The 18,064-nt window shown below is 39.8% G+C and overlaps 1 protein-coding gene across 2 annotated transcripts in view; it reads right to left on the minus strand.

Moving 5' to 3' along the window:
• gpc6b (glypican 6b) overlaps nucleotides 1–18,064 on the minus strand; it is a 105,099-nt gene that overhangs the window by 58,363 nt on the left and 28,672 nt on the right. For both annotated transcript variants that reach the window (XM_077537521.1, XM_077537520.1), the window contains exons 2-3: nucleotides 6,777–6,935; nucleotides 957–1,348 (exon numbers count right to left, since the gene is read on the minus strand). In XM_077537521.1, the coding sequence (XP_077393647.1) occupies nucleotides 957–1,348; nucleotides 6,777–6,935 (551 nt within the window). The remainder of the gene's footprint in view (nucleotides 1–956; nucleotides 1,349–6,776; nucleotides 6,936–18,064) is intronic.

The raw sequence follows: 18,064 nt of genomic DNA on the forward strand, positions 1-18,064 counted from the left end.
GCCTTGACTAATTAGTTCAGATGAGCTCCCTGTGGCACACTTTGGAATTACATCACCCTACAACTGGTGGGCGGCACGGCTCAGTGTTAGAGTGGTTGTCTCCCAACCCAGAGGTTGTGGGTTCGATCCCTTGTGACCATGTCAAAGTGCCCTTGAGCAAGATACTGAACCCCCCAGTAGCTGAATGTGAAACTTGAGTGCCATAACAGGCGGAAAAGCGCCATACAAGTGAAAGACCAACGGATTCGACATTTTCAGTCACTGCTGTCGGTTTATGTTGTAGGATGTGCGAAGAACGCAAAAGTGCAAAGAAAAACATTCTTGCTTTTCACTCGGTGAAAGTCGTCACTTCTTTTGGGTTTCGCTGGAAGGTGACTGCTCACACTTTTTTTTTTGTAAAACCTGATAACAGATCGAGTGCGATTGCTTGAGAGGTAACAAGCGCTTGCGAATGGAAATTAACACACAGGAGTTCTGTTCGCGCATTTGGAGGGTGACACTTGTAAATTAATCCAAAGATTTAGCCCAGTGCCTTTTCCTTTAATCTCACCCTGTGTATGATCAAAAGTGCAAACACTCCTGAGGCAGTACGGTATGGAAGCAGGAGAGGCATTAAATCAGTGCGTTACATCAAACAGAATATTAAGGACATACGGCTTAATTATGGTTGGTAGATGTTGTTGGGAAAACTTTACAAACAACGCTGACCATTTCTTGCCGTACCTTTTCTTCCGCATGTCACCTCCTGAAAACAACATCTGAACAAGTTAAGACGTTTGCAGACCCACACAAAAAATTATTCAGCGTAAGGAGGAAGTTGTTTACAGTGAAACAGCAGAGGAAAAGTCGGCTCGCTACACAAACGGCAAACGTGACCTCAGGCGTGTTAAAATCTGCAGATGTTGCACACACACACACACAAAAAGTTGTTGATTCTTAGGCCTTCTTGACTTTACCTTGGAGACTCTCTGAGCCACCTCGCGGCCGACGGAGAGTCCTTGGACGAAAGTGCGAGCGGCGATGAACGCCCGGGTGACCTGGCCCTTCAGCTTCCTGGGCACGTCTCCGAAGGGCTTGAGCTGATCCGTGTACTTGCTGACGCACTCCAAGTAGTCTTCGGTGATGACGTACTGGGAGTTGAGCAGCGTGAACATGCGCTCCAGCAGCCGCGACCAAAAGTCGTTGAGCATTTCCTCCAGGTTGACGTTGCCGCCCGTGTAGTAGCGCTTGAGCTCGGCGAACAGGTTCTCGAAAACCTCGGCGTTCTGCATGTAAGGCTTGCCGTACGTGCGCTTGAACATCTCGTTCAAGGACCTCTCGGTGTTGTCCAGCAGCTCCAAGAAGAATTCTGCAAAGGAAATGCGATCATGAGTAACTTTGTTGGTGGAAATTTCACCCACGGGGCTATTCCTGCACATTTTTGAGGGGGCGGTCCTGTCTTGTCTTGTCAAAACTGATGTTTGTTTATGTACAGCACTCTGTATACAGCGACGCCTGTTCTTAAAGCGCTTTATAAATAAAGTTGAGTTGAGTTGCGTTGTGCAAATGAGCCAGTGCTCAATCCGACCTACCTCAACTGCAGGGTGTGCACTAGGGGTGTTAAAAAAAAATCGATTCGGCGATATATCGCGATACTACATCGCGCGATTCTCGAATCGATTCAATAAAAAAAAAATCGATTTTTTTTTATTTTTTATTTTTTTTTATTATTATTTTTTTTTTAAAGAGCTCAGAATTGTTGATTCGGTAGTCTTACCGATTCAACGTCTTATCATCATTGCCTTTTTTTTTTTTTGTGTGTGTGTGTGAATCGATTTTTAAACTTCCATTTTTAATGGAAAAATATTCAACAAAACGTCTGACTTCGGGTTAGGATTCACACCTTGAGCATGGAAGAATGTTATATGAACGGAACATTAAGCCTTAATATTTTATTTTAATGCTGTTCAAACATGAAACAGATTACAACCTGTATAAGACTGAAATTTCAGATAAATAAATAATACATTTTCATATAAATCTTACACTCTACAAGCTTACTGATTAGTATTTTCTAAATTTGAATGAAAAAAAATCGCAACAATCGACTTATAAATTCGTATCGGGATTAATCGGTATCGAATCGAATCGTGACCTGTGAATCGTAATACGAATTGAATCGTCAGGTACTAGGCAATTCACACCCCTAGTGTGCACTATTTAAAACATTTATTTCAACTTCAGTACACAACACAACTCAAAAATGGTAACTGTCAGGGTTACCTGTTTGACATCTATTAAACACGACACAAAAAGGAGAGAAGACGCTTTTGCGAGGAGAGAGGAGAGGAACTGACTGATGCAATTCACTCCTGCACTCTCTGAAGATTCCTCTCCTCACGCTCTCTATTTATTTGGTTTTCCACGTCCTTTCTACACCCCTAGTTACATGGGTGTTCCAACCCTAAAAAATGCAAATGCGAGGCATAGTTGGTACACAGTGTACTTGTTTGTCTACGTGTTGTACATGTGAGTGGAAGATTGTTGAGTACGTGTGGTCAAGTTTGCAAGCATTTCTTAACAGAAAACAGGCGACCTCAGCAGACTGGCTCAAACCATTCTGCTGCGTTAGATGTCGTGGTTCTTCAGCTTTTTGAGTCATCTTCAAATAGCCAGGCTATGTGAATTATGAGTGGGAACAGAGCAAAGCATTCTTCATTGCAAGCAGAAGCAGTTCTTCATTGCAGCAAATGTATGGTAACTTATTATTTACAATTATTCCGACAGGAACCAGCTTCAGCATTTCGGCTTGCCTAAATCCAATCTTCAATCCAATCTGCTGGGTCCAAAATAATTAACTAAAGCCAACACCAAAATATCTTTTTGTTACCCTACTGAATCTGGGTGGAGCTGCTGGGTAGCTACTTGTTGAAACCTGGGTTTAAAAAAAAAAAAAAAAAAAAAAAAAAAAAAGCCAGCAAAGCACACTTGAACATTGATTGCATTTTCACTCTTGGCGGCAGCACTTCATCAATTTGCCAGACAAAAACACAAAATAAAACGCATATTTACTGTATGTGTGACAATGCTGCCTTATATTTGTTGAAAGTAATGCTGTCATAAATTGTAAGTTGTTAGGAAGTTTGCTGTCAGCTCACAATGACAATCTGGAAAACATATACAAACATTTTAACACCTCAAATATATTGACAAGGATGACAAGTGAACTTAACATGGCTACATGTGAAGACGTTAATTCAAGTAACAGCAACTGTGTAGGCTAAATCTCAAAGTGAGAGTGGAGAACTGATGATGTACCAAAAATGTATCCTGCCTCTCGCCCCAAATCAGCTGGGATGGCCTCACCTTCCATCATACTGAGATGGAAGATGATTTCAGCTTGAACCTCAACTTTTGAAGCGTTGTTTATCTTTGGAGTCGCGCAAACAAGAGCGCCACATAAAGCCTTATTTCTGGGAAGCAATAAGTTGAATGTTTACCGTCTGTATTGTCCAAAATCACATCCGTCACAATTCATTTCAGGTTTATTGTACAGTGTCAAATCAAGACGCCTCTGCAGTATCTCACAGTAGTTTATATTTTTTATTAAAGACACAACACGGTCCTGACAGTTGAGTTTGCTGAAAATGTTGGAAAGTCAGTTTTGCAACAATTGTTTTCACACTTAGAGGTGAAATGAAAGTGTAGGGTTCGGTTCGGAGAGGGAAACTATCAACTATATCACTAGCTATAGGCACACTCACTAAAAAGTCTCCTTCAAGAGGAAAACATAACAACTCTGTGTAGGTGGGACTCCAACACCAGGTGTTAATTCAATGCTAAGGTGCATCTATGTGAACTAATAGATAGCGTGTTTGGCATGTTTGGCTCAACACCAACATCGACGCTCATCTCGCTTGCGCCTTCGCTGCTTAGCAGAGGAATGTATGAACTCACAAATGTGCAAGCTTCATAAATAATGCAACATCTAGATTTACGCTTTCCTCTGGTATCTCCAGCAGTGAATGCCCCGCGTCCACTTACACTTGCTTTTCTTCTATCCTGACAATCACGCTCAATTTCAAAGGCTCTAATTCGATGAACGGCAGAAATATAATCATCAATACTTGTGGCGAAAAAGCTGAAACTTCAAAACGGAATCTGCTTTGTTGCTGATGAAATTATGGAGAATGGCAGCGAATCCCAAGAGGAAACTGAAGCGGCTGGACAAATCCAATGTCTTCCCTTTTCCTCCTTGGGACATTCACTATACATTGACAGCAGCAGATCAAAAATATATAAAACACTTATTTATTCATGCGCTTCCCGGAATGATGTCCTGAGGAGAGGGAGAGGAAGCGTACATTCCTGGATGAAAGAAGCGGGCATCACTCCAGCACGCCGACATTACCGAGCTTCTGGAATTCAACAGTGTTTGATTTTTATTTTTATTTTGCATTGTTTTCATAATTATTTAAAAAGAACACCTTATTGCATCCATTTTCACCTAATTTGCCCAAATATCATTAGTCAATAATTACAAATAAATCTACAATAGAATATTCTAATGTCTTCCTAAAATTAAACGCATTTCACTCTAAGTCAGACTGTTTTGTCTGAGATTTGTCTTAGTAAGGCTCCATAAATACTGTGAAACACTGACATGTCAAAACATTGAAGTTTACTGCTAATCAGGTGTATTAGACAAGTAAATCTGATTGTGTCTTTCTGTGAAGCATTATCAGATTAGCATGTTCCTACTTGAGTTAACACTGTAGGGAATTGAAACTCAAGTTGCGATTTATAATAGACCCTTTTTTTTTTTTTTTTTTTTTACCCCCTCAAGAATCATCGGTCCAACAAGTGTGAAATGTTTGCAAGAAACAAGATGGAGTCTGTTGCTTATTTATCAATTTTTGTTTCATTAGTATTTTATAGAAAGATCCACACCTTGAGATAACCGTGAAACCACATTTCTGAAAAACAAAACAAACAAAAAAACATCTATGTAACTGTTTATGATGGCATGTTGTTTTTTTTCCCTCTGACATCTGCTATAAACACAAACGCAGCTTTTATTAGACGTCTCATCAAGCAAATGCTCAGCTCGAGCGTGAGGTATCGTTTTTTTTTTTTTTTTAAACCGTACTCGCTGTTACCAAGGAAACCTCAAGAGCTCCAAAGTCAACCGGGAATTAAAACTTAATAGGCACAACTTTAATAAGAAATGAAAGTTTTATATGCTGCAATCCGCTGGGCGCGCCATTGAAATCACCTTAAACATCAAAAAGACAGGTGGCTATTTCCCCCCCCCCAGACTTTTCACCTCTGCATGTGAGGTGATAAGACATGCCATCCCACACAGTCTCACATCGAGCGCGAGAGGGATTATTATATCTCATTAAGAGGAGCTGACTCTATTGAGGAGCCGACAAGAAATGGTAAAGCGGTAAGAGTGAGAGTCTGCTTTGGGTAATGAGTCCCCCCACTCCCCGCCCCCTTCATGTAACATCAGCCTAGTGGTCAAGGCAGTCGCTGTGGGGGCTCCATCTCACGGAACAGCACACGAGACCATGAAACAAAGCTTAATAATGCAAAGTTTGGCTCTGGGCTGCTCTTGTCAATCTGCTGAGCAAGGAGCCGTGTTTTGTTTAATCCGACGAAAGGAAGGCTACTACGCACGCTTGCATATTAACAAGGCCTTCTTATCTTCATATGGGGGGAGGGGGGCTGAGGCGGCACAGAGTGAAGAACGACAAACGTTTAACCTTTTATCAAATTAACACTGACAGTCTTTGAATTTTCCTTTTTGTTCAACAATTAAAAGGGGGAAAAAAAAAAATGTTTTAACATACAATACTGTAGAGCCATAACATGTCAGTCTACCGGAACGCGAGGCAGCTCGGAGGTCCAACTGAACCTAAGAACATTTGTAATACTGGCAAGAATAATAGTTGCCTGCTATTTTGTGTTCAAAGTTGATATTAACCCCTGGGCGTTATCTTATTTTGAAATGACTTGGTCAGAACCATCAAAAAGCCCAAAACGGGTCACAATAATGCCTAACGGTTAATTCCCCATCCTAGCTTCATAACAATAAACGTATCTTATTGGCTGCCGATGACGATTGACAAGTGACTTATGCTCTGTGACAGCGGTGATTTCCAAAATGGTGGCAGCATATAAGATTCTGCTTTGGAAATGGCAGTGAAACCAGCGCAATCTGAAATACTATCATCTAGAACCCCCCCACATTCCCTACAGTGGTGGGGCCATTACCATCTTATCAAAGCCAAAAGGTTAGCAGAGCCGCATTAGGTGTATTGGAAACACAGATTAGCATCAGTTAACAGTTAGCTTCTGATAAACAGCGCAGGTTCTGTTTGTGAACCAAAGCAATTTCTTCTATGAAACTGAATGGAAACAGAATTAATCTACACCTTTTTTTATTGGGTCAGGTCCATGGATTCATCTGGTACCTACTCCAGGAGTTGTCAAAACTGTCCCAAAGGTTCCCAAACAGTGGCAAAGTGATGGCGAATAGTTAGCTAATCTTTGTAAGACTGTTCCAAATAGTAGCTAAACATTGCCACCTGTCTTTTGCAAACACTTTCCCAAACCTTCGCGCGTTGTCAGTAAGCGCTGCTAAAAAGTCGCTAAATGTCGCTAACGACAAAAGCAACCACCTGATTTTCGCCAACATTCGTCAAGAAAAGTAGACTCATCTAACATTTGCTACCTTTGCAAGCATTCAGCGCTCTATGAAATGCCACTTTTTTTTTCCACAGATGACTTACCATCAAACTTCTGATGTCTGGACACAAACATGCTCCTTAAGTTGTGACTCATCTCGTCAGCCAGTTCACCAAATTCCTGTTTGCTGCGCTGGCCGAAGGCGTCTTCCATTTCTTGGGTGCAACATGTGTTTCCTTGTGGACACACTCGCAGATGTTCGCCTGTGAAAAGAAACACAGATTGTTGTGTTAAAATCAAACTATTAAAATATAGAGTTGTAGCCTACATGATGAAAGTTAGCATACTTACAGTAGATGATGAAAATTAGCATAGAAGCATACTAGCAAACAGCTTAACTTTTTTTTTCTTTTAATGACTTATTTTAAAGCACAAAATTACCTTTTTTATTGTTAACTTAAAAATAATAATAAAATAAGATCTGGTTCTGAATAATAGGGCATTCGTGGAACTTATGAGGAACTTAGATGCTAGCATGTACTGTAGCTACTCTGATCCCTTTGAAAAAAAATAAGGAAACAACTTTAAGTCATTAATTTTGATTCACTAATTGGAGAAGATTAATCATGCTTTTCCATTTCCACAATCCAGGCAACATAAAACAATTCTCGTTGCCATAATTCCACTGACGCATTGACTGACGTCAGCATATCACAACATCTCGGACTGAAGTTAACAACATGATGAAAGGCTGCATTGCTTTGTGTGCAGGGCAGAAATTCAATTTTGTGAAAATTGCCGAATGGGAACGTGGAAAAAGCATGATTGTGTGAAAATAGTGCAATAAAGACTCGACTGGTTTTAGCTGAAGCGCTTCAAGCCTAATGCGGAAAAATGTTCTAAGTAGCACGGAGCACCAGGCAAGAAAAGAAAAATGCTTTCAGGTAATTTTGAAGTTTTCACACAAAAATGAGTCCTTTAAAAGCTAGAACATGACCAAGTGGAATAAAGGAATTCGACTCTTGGGAAATTCTCAGCAATCTGTTTTTATTAGATTTTGTGTGGCCCTGAGAAAGCAATTAATTGTGTTTGCATAACAGACCGGTAAGTCTGTCTTGTCCAGATAATACAGTATTTCATGTGATGGTGACCAGTCAGGGGTGTATCTCACCTTACGCCCATGGTGAAATAGATTGATGGATTTTTATGGAGGAAGCTCACATATATGTTCATTTTCTCACCAAAAATGTCATTGAATTGACAAGCGTTGTTTAATGGGTCATTTTGTGAAATTAGAAAAAATGTGAAGCCTCTAATGTATTACATACATGTTTATTATCAGGTCCCACCACTACAAAAACACTCAAGCTTCTTTATTGGCCAACATTTCCCATGGCTGTCATCTTTTCTGTCCGTATGTACTTTAGCTAAAATGACCGCTAACGATTTACATTGACATTCTTGGCCTGTGGTACGAACAAGCCTAGAAAGCTTTTCTCTCTTGCACATTATGTGATGGCACACCACTACATTTGACAACATAACCAAAGATCAAATTTATTCAAAGAAAATCGAAAGAATGGAGGCATACATTAAAAAAAATAAATTACAGAGAAGACAAAGTTCCCTAACTGGCACTTAAATGCTGGCGCTGAGGTAGCGTAGTGTGACAGTATGTACAATCTTGCACTTCACCATCAGAGTGGGGCTGAGAATGAATTGCATTGTTGATGCCACCAGTTAAAGTTAAGTTACAGATAAATCAGTGGGGGAGAAGACGCTACACCCCTTTAGAAGATTCGGCTGCACATTACATAATTAATGACGTTGGGGAGAAGTTAATGATGCACATCATTCTCTTCCCCCTAGCAGTGATTTAGAAAGAGCTAAAGAAATCTTGGGAACTTTCAGTCTATCTAACAAACTTGACGAACACTTTATACGCTGCTTAAAGAATCTATTTCTGTCCACCAACATTGACAAGTTTCTTTCACACACATTATAATTCCATTTTAACCGTTATACTGACTGCATTGGTATCCATCCATTTTGTATATCCATCCACGGCATCTCTTAACCCCCCCGACAACAAGCAACCATGTGAACCACTACACTAGCATTAACTGGACCACAGAAATCCACAAGGAAAAATTTAGGGTCAATAATAGTAGATTTATTGACATATTTGGTTAACCTCAACACATCCTCCAAGAATTATTTTATCCACAGCAATTTTCTTCACATCTGTGCTCACAAAACAATAATGCTTCACAGGTTGGCCTCACAATGTAGAAGGTCTGTGTTCAAAACTACGGGGCCGATTCACTAACGGTTTGCGTCGCCTTTGCACGGCGCTAACCGGCAAAAACGGCGCAATCCGGGAGCAGCGCCTAATTCACTAAACGCGCGCAGGTGGGGAAATCCGTCACAAAGTGCGCGGCCAACCAGACTGCGCCACGGTGCGCAGGTGTTATTTGCGTGTATGTAAATGAGGTCTTTGCATACATTTGGCGGAAAATATGCCCACCCCAATGCAATGAGACTCATTGATATGCAGTGTCTTAATTCACTAACGCCAGCGCAAACAGCCACACAGAGTTTGTGTGACGCAAAGAACGTTTTTGGAAAGCATGTATCATCAACCTGACGCAACCTCGATCCCGGGATCATGACAGCAGTGCATGGCACGGTGCACCGTCGCTTTCTGGCTGTTCACGCAGAGAGGAAAGAGAGAGAGAGAGGGAAGCAGACATTCCTCAATGTTGGTTTAGAACAACATAACTCGGGCTGATCGGCATTTTACGATCATTTTTACGTGCCAGATGCATACTGTACGGCCACGCCAACCTCCGAAAATATATTTCTAAAAAACGACCGCACCAATAATTTGTACTTTATGAATGAATCGTCCTCTCTGCTCTGTACAGTTTAATGGCGCTATAAACGCTAACTCTCGGTCCAACTTCGCTTTCTGATGTCATCTTTCTCGCAACTGTTACTATAGCAACCATGTTCTTGGCGCAAATCCGTTGCCGTGTGTGGTAAATCAGGTGCAAATTTGCTCCAAGCTGTCAGTTTTGTGGGCGTGTTTGCGCCGGTATACGATTAGAGCAATATCCTTAGGTAGGTAACTGGGCGCGAGCAGACTCTGGGTGCAAATATTTTTCGCTATTACCGATAGTGAATATACCCCTACATTTTTAGGCCATTCCTTCTACAATCCAAAGTCAGTTCCAAAGTCTCAATCCTTACAACAAACTGACTGTTTGCATCTGAATAAGACGTAAGCTTCATTAAATTGACCGCACACCTTTCATACTACCCATGAAAGTCAGATTTTTTTCCACTGCTGGTCTCTGTCACCTGGACCCGACACTGAATAGGTCGGGATGAAAATGGCCCACGAACGTCCTGGCTTCAGAGACAGAATGGCGGCCTTTGAGAAAGGGAGTAGTAGATAACAACTTGCAAGGACCAAATCCTATTCACAGGTAAATTGGCAAATTGGAGGTGCTTGTCCCTTTCACACACACAATCCACCAGTGTGTGTTCATGCAGCCATTGTGACTTTGTGCATTTAGATAATTCGATATGTGGCAGAGGTGGGTAGACGAGCCGGCGGAAAGTAGTTCAATGTAAGGGAATAAAAGTAGCATTTCATCTTAACCCAAATATTTAAGTAAAAGTAAAAAAGTCTGGCGCATTAAAACTAGTCCGACAAGGATAATTTCTTGAAAACGCCGTGCTAAATATAAATATTGTTGAATTGACATGTGACTAATGACGGTCAATGGCTCTACTGCACAAAGCAGCACTTTCTTTCCTAAGTGCTCTCAGCAGAGATTCCAAAAGGCCAATTTTCTCAGCATCCAGTCACTTTCTGTCTTTTCATTTCTCGATACAATTTACTGCTCGTCTTAAAGTGAGCTACAGCCTTGAGTTGCTGTGTCAATACATCGTGCTGCATCACTCACAATCTCCTCAGTTTTTTCCAGTACAGACAATTCCACTTTAGAGGCGGACTTTCAGACAGACAGCAAGTGTTTTCTCTTGGATCAAAGTAGATCAAGAAAAAAAAAAAAAAAAAAAAAAAAACACAGTGTGGGAGCTATAGATTTATTGGTCATATTGTCGATTTTAATTTGCTGTTTCAACAACAAGTGTATGGTGGATGGGTAGCTTGTGTAAACAAGTCTTAACCACGCATTAGCATTTGGCTTCAACATGTTGATATTTAGTCATTGGGATTTAAATGCCTAAACATTTGGATTCCAGCAGGTGGACACATTAGATGCGGATTCATCTGTTACCAGCATTCTTTTTTCAAGGTATTAAATGAATGACATGGAATTTTCTAATGATTACCACAGCGCTTGAAAGCAAAATTGATTTTTTTTTTTTAAATAAATTCATGTCTGAATAAGAAGCAAAAATATGATTGGAAATAATTTATCGCAAATGATATAGAAATCATAGTTGTAAGGCACCATTTGGGGTAAATAAATCCTTCACAATACAGGTAAGAAAAATCATTTAAAAAAATAAAGTGGTAATAAAGTACCACCTGAGTGCATCTGCATTAAACATATGAAATAGATGACTATTTGTTGTCAATGAGCTATGAAAACGATGGACAAGATAACAGCTCATTACCCGCGGAAATAACGAAAGATTAAACGGTATAAAACACATCACAAATATGACACACATGACTTTTTTTTTTTTTTTTCCCACCACAGCTCAATCTGCTGGCTGCGGTAGTTCACCGCACCACTTGAGCCAGAAACTTAACAACTTTCAATTCCTTAAATCCATGCTTTTATCCCAATCTTCCATGGGTTAAAGACCTGAGGTTACCAAGCAACCAAGCAACAAAACCTCTTGGTCCTATGCGGCGTGAAAATGGCAAGCAACAATAAAACTTGAACTTAATGTTGGACTCTAATGGGCAGCTGCTGTCATTTGCTGCATCTTGGAGCACCAGCTCGGGACTTACGAGCAACTGGAACATTTGTGCTTACAAAGGCCAAACTAATGGCCATTAAAAAAAATAAATAAATAAATGGAAGTAGTCCTTGTAACTTCCATCACACACTTCAATCAACCATTCATGAGATCGCCTTTATTTACCAGTGGCAACGTAATTATATAATTGAGGATGTCTGACTAATACGAAAATCCGTTTTTCCCCCCCCCCGTTTTGTTTGATTTCCTTCATTGGTTTTGCTACATTGTGTTGTTAGTTTTGTTAATTACTTTTGCTTGTCTGCGATAGATTAGTAGTAGACCATTCAAGGGCTTATCCCACCTCTTGCCCAAAGTCAGCCATAAAAGGCTACAGGGCACCTATAGGACTTTGGCTATATGACGTCATTTGTTTGTCAATTTGTTCTTTAAATTTTCATTTTCGGTTCCTAGGTTAGTTACTTTGGTTTGTTTATTAGTTTTGACAGTAACTGTACAGTTCATTTTTTAGTTTTATTAGTTTCGGGTCTTCTAGCGTTGCTAATTTTGTTAGTTTCACTTGTTGGTTAGTTTCGCTAGTGAATGACGTTAGATAGTTTTGGTCATGCATTGGTTTTGTTAGTCCATTTTTTTAGTACGTTTCTTATATAGTTGTTTTGTTTCTACTAATTTTCTTAGCTTTCGTTTGTTATTTTTTGTTCTTTGAGCCAGTTTGTTAAATTTGTGTGTTTATTAGACTCAATTGTTTAACAGATAAAAGTTTAACAGTTTTGTTTATTACAGTAATATTGTTAGTAAGTTGACTTTGTTAGATTGTGGCATTTAGTTGTTTAGTTGGTTCAGTCGTCTTGCTAGTTCCAAGTTTGCTATGTGAGCATCGTTATGCTTGCTATTGAAGTTAAATTTTTGATTCGTGTCACTGGTTTTATTTCAACAATTGTTAGTTTTGCTAGTTGGTTTTGGTCTAAATATGGTAGTGTGGTGAATATTGTGTTCGTGGAATATGAGTTAAGAAGCAAAATCCAGACGTTATTGTCCATTTCAGGAGGGGGCGGCGGCCATTTTGCCACTTGCTGTGGTCTGAAGACGGCATCAATGTTGCTCAGGTCAACCAATCACAGCTCAGCTTCAGGAAACAAGTGAGTAGTGATTGGTTGTTGCCTGAGCTCTGCGCAACTGTCACGTCATCTTCAGTCGACAGCAAGTGGCAAAATGGCTGCCCACTGAGATGGATAAAACTGGCTGGAAATTCCACAAATATAATATTAATCAGAATGTCATGTTTAGACCGGTGAGGTCCCATCTTTAATTAGGTTAATCATTCATTAGCTATTAGCTTTTAGCTATTAGCATTCGCTTATAGTTATTTTACTTTTTTTTGAAGTTGTTTAGCTTTTTGGTTACTTTTCTTCATTGGTACAGTTTCTTGTTAGTACAAACTTTCTCAACCCATTGAGAAGAAGTCAGGGTTATGCATTGTGCTTCATTTCTTTGACAGCAAAGTCAGCGTTTGTTTCTGTGCTAATGGCTGTTTTGGACGGTATTATGGAAAGTTTGATTCCCATCGGAAGCTGTCGACGACCCTGAGCAAGGCACTCAGAGGGAATTATTTCACGTGAATAGCGCGTGTCTATTAGTCAGACAGAAGAAGAGGCTCGAAGCGTATCCCCGCTTAACCTCCCCCGTATTGAGCCAATCGCCGTGCCTGCGCCTAACAAGAGCGTGCGCAGCTTTCTAATGAGCTTTGACTCATTTTAATTACAGCAAAACAGTTTAAGCATGAAATCAGAGTCGCTTTTAGTGTGTTTACAAACTGCCATCACGGGCCGCAACTACTTTGCGTCACTCGCATGTCAGCGATCTCGTGCGCTTGTCAACCCTATTTGCTGCATTATTCTATTCATTAGTCGGAATATTAGAAACAGCTCTCAGCATGATTAGTGCTGCAAACTCTGACGGCGTCAATCAGAAGTGAGCATATGAACATTCGGGGCTTGATTAACTACGATCGTATGCGGTACTAAATTGCAAACTCATTCTAACAGACAGTGTGTGTTTTTGGTGGACATGTTGTGCATGTTTTACAAAGACTGCGATCATTCACTAAAATCCCAAATAGCCGGAAAAAAAAAACAAAAAAAAACAAACAAACACAGCCAGTCCTCCCTCCAGCTTGTCCAAAATGCTGCTGCTCGTCTCCTTACTGGTGCCCGTAAGAGGGAACATATAACCCTTATTCTGGCCTCTCTTCACTGACTGCCCGTGAAATTTAGAATCCACTTTAAGACGCTTCTATTTGTTTTCAAATCTCTCGGTCGTGCCCCACCTTATCTGGCCGAGCTCTTGCACCCCTACACACCTGCCCGGTGCCTCGGGTCAGCAGACCGGACTCGATTGGAGGTACCGGGGGCTAAGCGGAGGCTAAGAGGGGATCGAGCCTTTGCTGTTGCTGGTCCCTCCCTTTGGAATGAGCTTCCACTAAATATTAGGCAACCCTATCCTATCCGATTGATGTTTTATGTACAGCACTTTGTATACAGCGCTGCCTGTTCTTAAAGCGCTTTATAATTAAAGTTGAGTTGAGTGGACATGTTGGCAACAGGTGTACAAATGGTGGAGACCAGCGTGCTTATAAGAGGGTTTCCCATTTTAGATAATGCTAGTGTTTTTCACAATACACATTTTGGAAGAGTACTGCAAGAGCAAATTTAAGTTTAAATATTAACACGGAGTGAAAAGATCTGTCCTCCCCTAATTAGCATTTCAGAAAGTGTCACATGATCTGGCACCAATCATTTTGTCCATCCCAACCTTTTGTAATTGTTGCTCTTGCGGACAAACGGTATCCAACTCTGCTTTTGTACAGCCAGTCTAAAATTAAGATACCGCAGCCGTGTTGCTATATGCACTTATCGCTAATTGCGCCACAAGTAGCACCATTATGCTTAGTCCTTTTTGAGAGGTATTAAAAGCTGCCGACGGAGTCGGTGGTGCATCTGGCCAGAGAGATGGGCAGCATAAGTGCTCCGCTATCTGCTGCTGCCTAAACGCTATTTCATAGCCACTCCACTGAAGTCATGGGCCTTATTTTATTACTCCATATTTGTCTTGTCTAATTTGTTACTTTTTGATTAATTTCAATTAGCCGTTCATTCATCATGAGTCGTTGGATGGCTAGTAGGGATGTAACGATAACGGCAATCGTGATATCGCCATATTAAAACTGCCACAATATATCGTCGTCGTCATGTCACGATATTAAAAGCAGCACATCTGTTTAAAAAAAAAAAAAAAAAAAAAAGTTGGGTTGATTTTCATTTGTGCAGTCTAGCACCCTCTGGTGGCTCATTCTTTTTTTAATTCAGTTTAATTTTCCCAAGGCATGTTTTGGCCCTTCTGTGTTTCAAATCCACGCTATAGGTCAGATGAAGGGAATCGTAATGTGCTTGTGAAGCGAGTCAGTATGTGGAGGAACTCAATGTGTGCATGCATTATTAGCAAGTAAGTGCCTCGATATTAAGTCTTATTAGAGATTGTCGGTGGTTTACATGCATTGCTGTTATGTACAAAAGCACAATATTGAGGGTTTTGTTTTTATTTCAGTTTGTTATTTTAGTTATTTTATTTCATTTATTTGTTATTTCTATTTTCTTTAGTATGAGCTCGTTTTTTGTTTTTTGTTTTTTACAATATTGTGACTTTTTTTAAAGCACAATATTGTGTTTTTTGGTATGAGGCGAGCTTTTTTTTTTTTTTTTTTACAATATTGTGACCATTTTTTTGTATCGCCAACTTCCCCACAATGTCGTGATAATTATCATATCGTGACCTTCATATCGTGACAATATCGTATCATGATTTTTGGATATCGTTACATCCCTAATGGCTAATGGTTGTTAAATACGAATAACCCACTTAATACTCTCTTCAACTAAGCTACATTATTAGTGTCACTGTCAAATCATGTTTGCTGTGTTCACACCCACAATTCCGTTAAGATGCGTGAATCTGCGAAAATACTCCAACAAAGTCTAGCCTGCCCCTGCGCCGATCTCGACAGCACCTTACGCCAGACTTGCGCCGGTCATGAAAAAAGAGCCTCCAGCGTGAAAGAGGCATGCAAACAGCCAGCAAACAGACTCAAGCATCTCTCCAAAAACTAAAACAACAACTGCAACCTGTGGCCCTCCGGCTCCAAAAGATGAGCTACTGCCATTGAACCATTTATAAATAATTCAGCCTCTAAATTGCATGTGTAGAAGTTCTTACAACACATATTGTATCATCATGATCACCTGCTTCATTCTTCATTATCTAATTACATACAGCACAAAATGAATTTACGTTCTGTTTAGCATTTAATGTGTGCTTATTTTATTTTTTGTATAATTAAACCATTGAAGTATGTTGGATGAATCACGAATGTTTAGATTATTTTTCACACTATAACGCGCCTCCAAACATTTCAACAGAAATCCTGTTTTTAAACTTGGAAAAGAAATCATAAGATTGTGAAATGAATTGTATGAGAGTGAATTATAATGTCCACGAACATCAGTATGCATGCATTCTCACACACTCTTCCCTTTCCGCTTTTAATAATGTCTCTAGAGGCGTTGTGTACAGAATAGCCAAGTTCCCTCCTCAAGTTCAAACTCGCATCAAATCAATTCCAGTGACACTATATCACATTTTGGGTCATGTCACAAGTCATAATGAAAGACATGATGTGCTTTAAATAACTGGCGCCGGCTGCAGGTAGAGAAAGAGGGGCGTGCGGTTGTCCTTGGGCATAAAAAAAAAAGAAAAAAAAAAAGGACAGATTCAAGACCGAAATGAATTCCCGGCGACATAAAACATTCGACAATGAAAGCAGTGCGATACGTTTGTAGGATGGGAATCTTCTTTTTAATCCTCGGGAGAGTCTGCATGATGGGGAAAACAATATAGAGAAAAAGGGTTTCATCTACCGAGCAAATGTGTCAGTATTTATTTATTAATTATTCAAATCATGCCAACGTATCCCACGGCAACATGTGCTGTCGGTGATTAAAAAGAAAGGGGAAAAAAAAGCTGTGGAATCAATTAGAGGGTGTTTCATTATAAAAACATCTATAAGTATTACCAGGAGAAGAAAATTTCACTAGTTTTGATATTTGTTTTGGTTGGTTGGAACGTCATTAGCCCATTAGCTAGCTATTTAGCTTGCTGGCTACATTGTGAGAGCCTGTCGTAGTATTTAGAATTTGGGTGGTTAATTTCAGTAGTTAGTTTTGTTCATTAGTTTTGGTTGGTTGCTCAGGCATAAGTTAGCTCATTTGTTCATTAGCTAGTTTGCTAGCAAGATGCTATAATATTGTTTAGAAAGCGCTAGTTCAGACCATTGTTGTTTATATTTAAGAGTGAGATGAAGTCTTGTGTATTTTAGCTCTGCACAATACTTAGGTAGGTCGGCAGGAGCTATGTTTAGCCGTTAACTTAATTTAAACTTTTTTTGTTCAAATTGTTAGCTAATTAATTAGGAAGAAGCTTGCCTAGCATTCAGGATTTGTTTGTCATTAGGATTTATTAATTTTGTGCGTTAGTTATAGGTGGTTGATTGATTGATTTTTGTTGTTGTTGTTGTTGTTCATTAGCCCAGTAGCTAGGTGTTGTTTGTTAGCTAGTTCTGAAAAGACTCTCATATTGAGGATTCGAATACTGTTAGTGTAATTTATTTATTTATTTATTGTGGCAGGGGTCAGTTAGAAGACGTGTACAGCAGCTCCATAGCTGGCGTGCTTAACTTCACTTTTTTTATTTTTATTTTTTTATTAAATGCTGAGAAGAAACAGTTGAGTTTAGCCATTATTTATCCTTCTTAAGAATAGCATTGATGTCCTGTTTTTTTTTCTTCTTTTCTACCACGCCTCCTATAATTTGGACAAATACAGCTAATTTTCAGCTAAGGTGTTTGCGTTTGATTAGGATGTAATACACTGCCATTCACTTTCACAATAAAATATATTATTAAAATTACTTTAGAAAACCTATTTAATTATTTCTTTATTTAAATTTTTAAAATTAATTACATTTTTGTGTGTGATGTATCTCCTTGGGATAAAACTGTGTTGAGTAATGGTTAATATTACCGTAACTTAAAATATGACCTATAGAGAGGGAGCAACAGTCAAACTCAACACAACATCCATCCATTTTCTTGACCGCTTACTCCTCACAAAAGGTTGCGGGGGTGCTGGAGCCTATCCCAGCCGGCTTCGGGCAGTAGGCGGGGTACACGCTGAACTGGTTGCCAGCCAATCGCAGGGCACACAGAGACGAGCAACCATCCACACTCACAAGCACACCGAGGGACAATTCCACCTCCATCACTATATCTGCCATTTCAGGTAAACTGATCAACATTTTTGCAAAAAAAAAAAAAAAT

The sequence above is a fragment of the Festucalex cinctus genome, chromosome 11, assembly GCF_051991245.1.
Source record: "Festucalex cinctus isolate MCC-2025b chromosome 11, RoL_Fcin_1.0, whole genome shotgun sequence".
NCBI classification, from domain to species: Eukaryota; Metazoa; Chordata; class Actinopteri; order Syngnathiformes; family Syngnathidae; genus Festucalex; species Festucalex cinctus.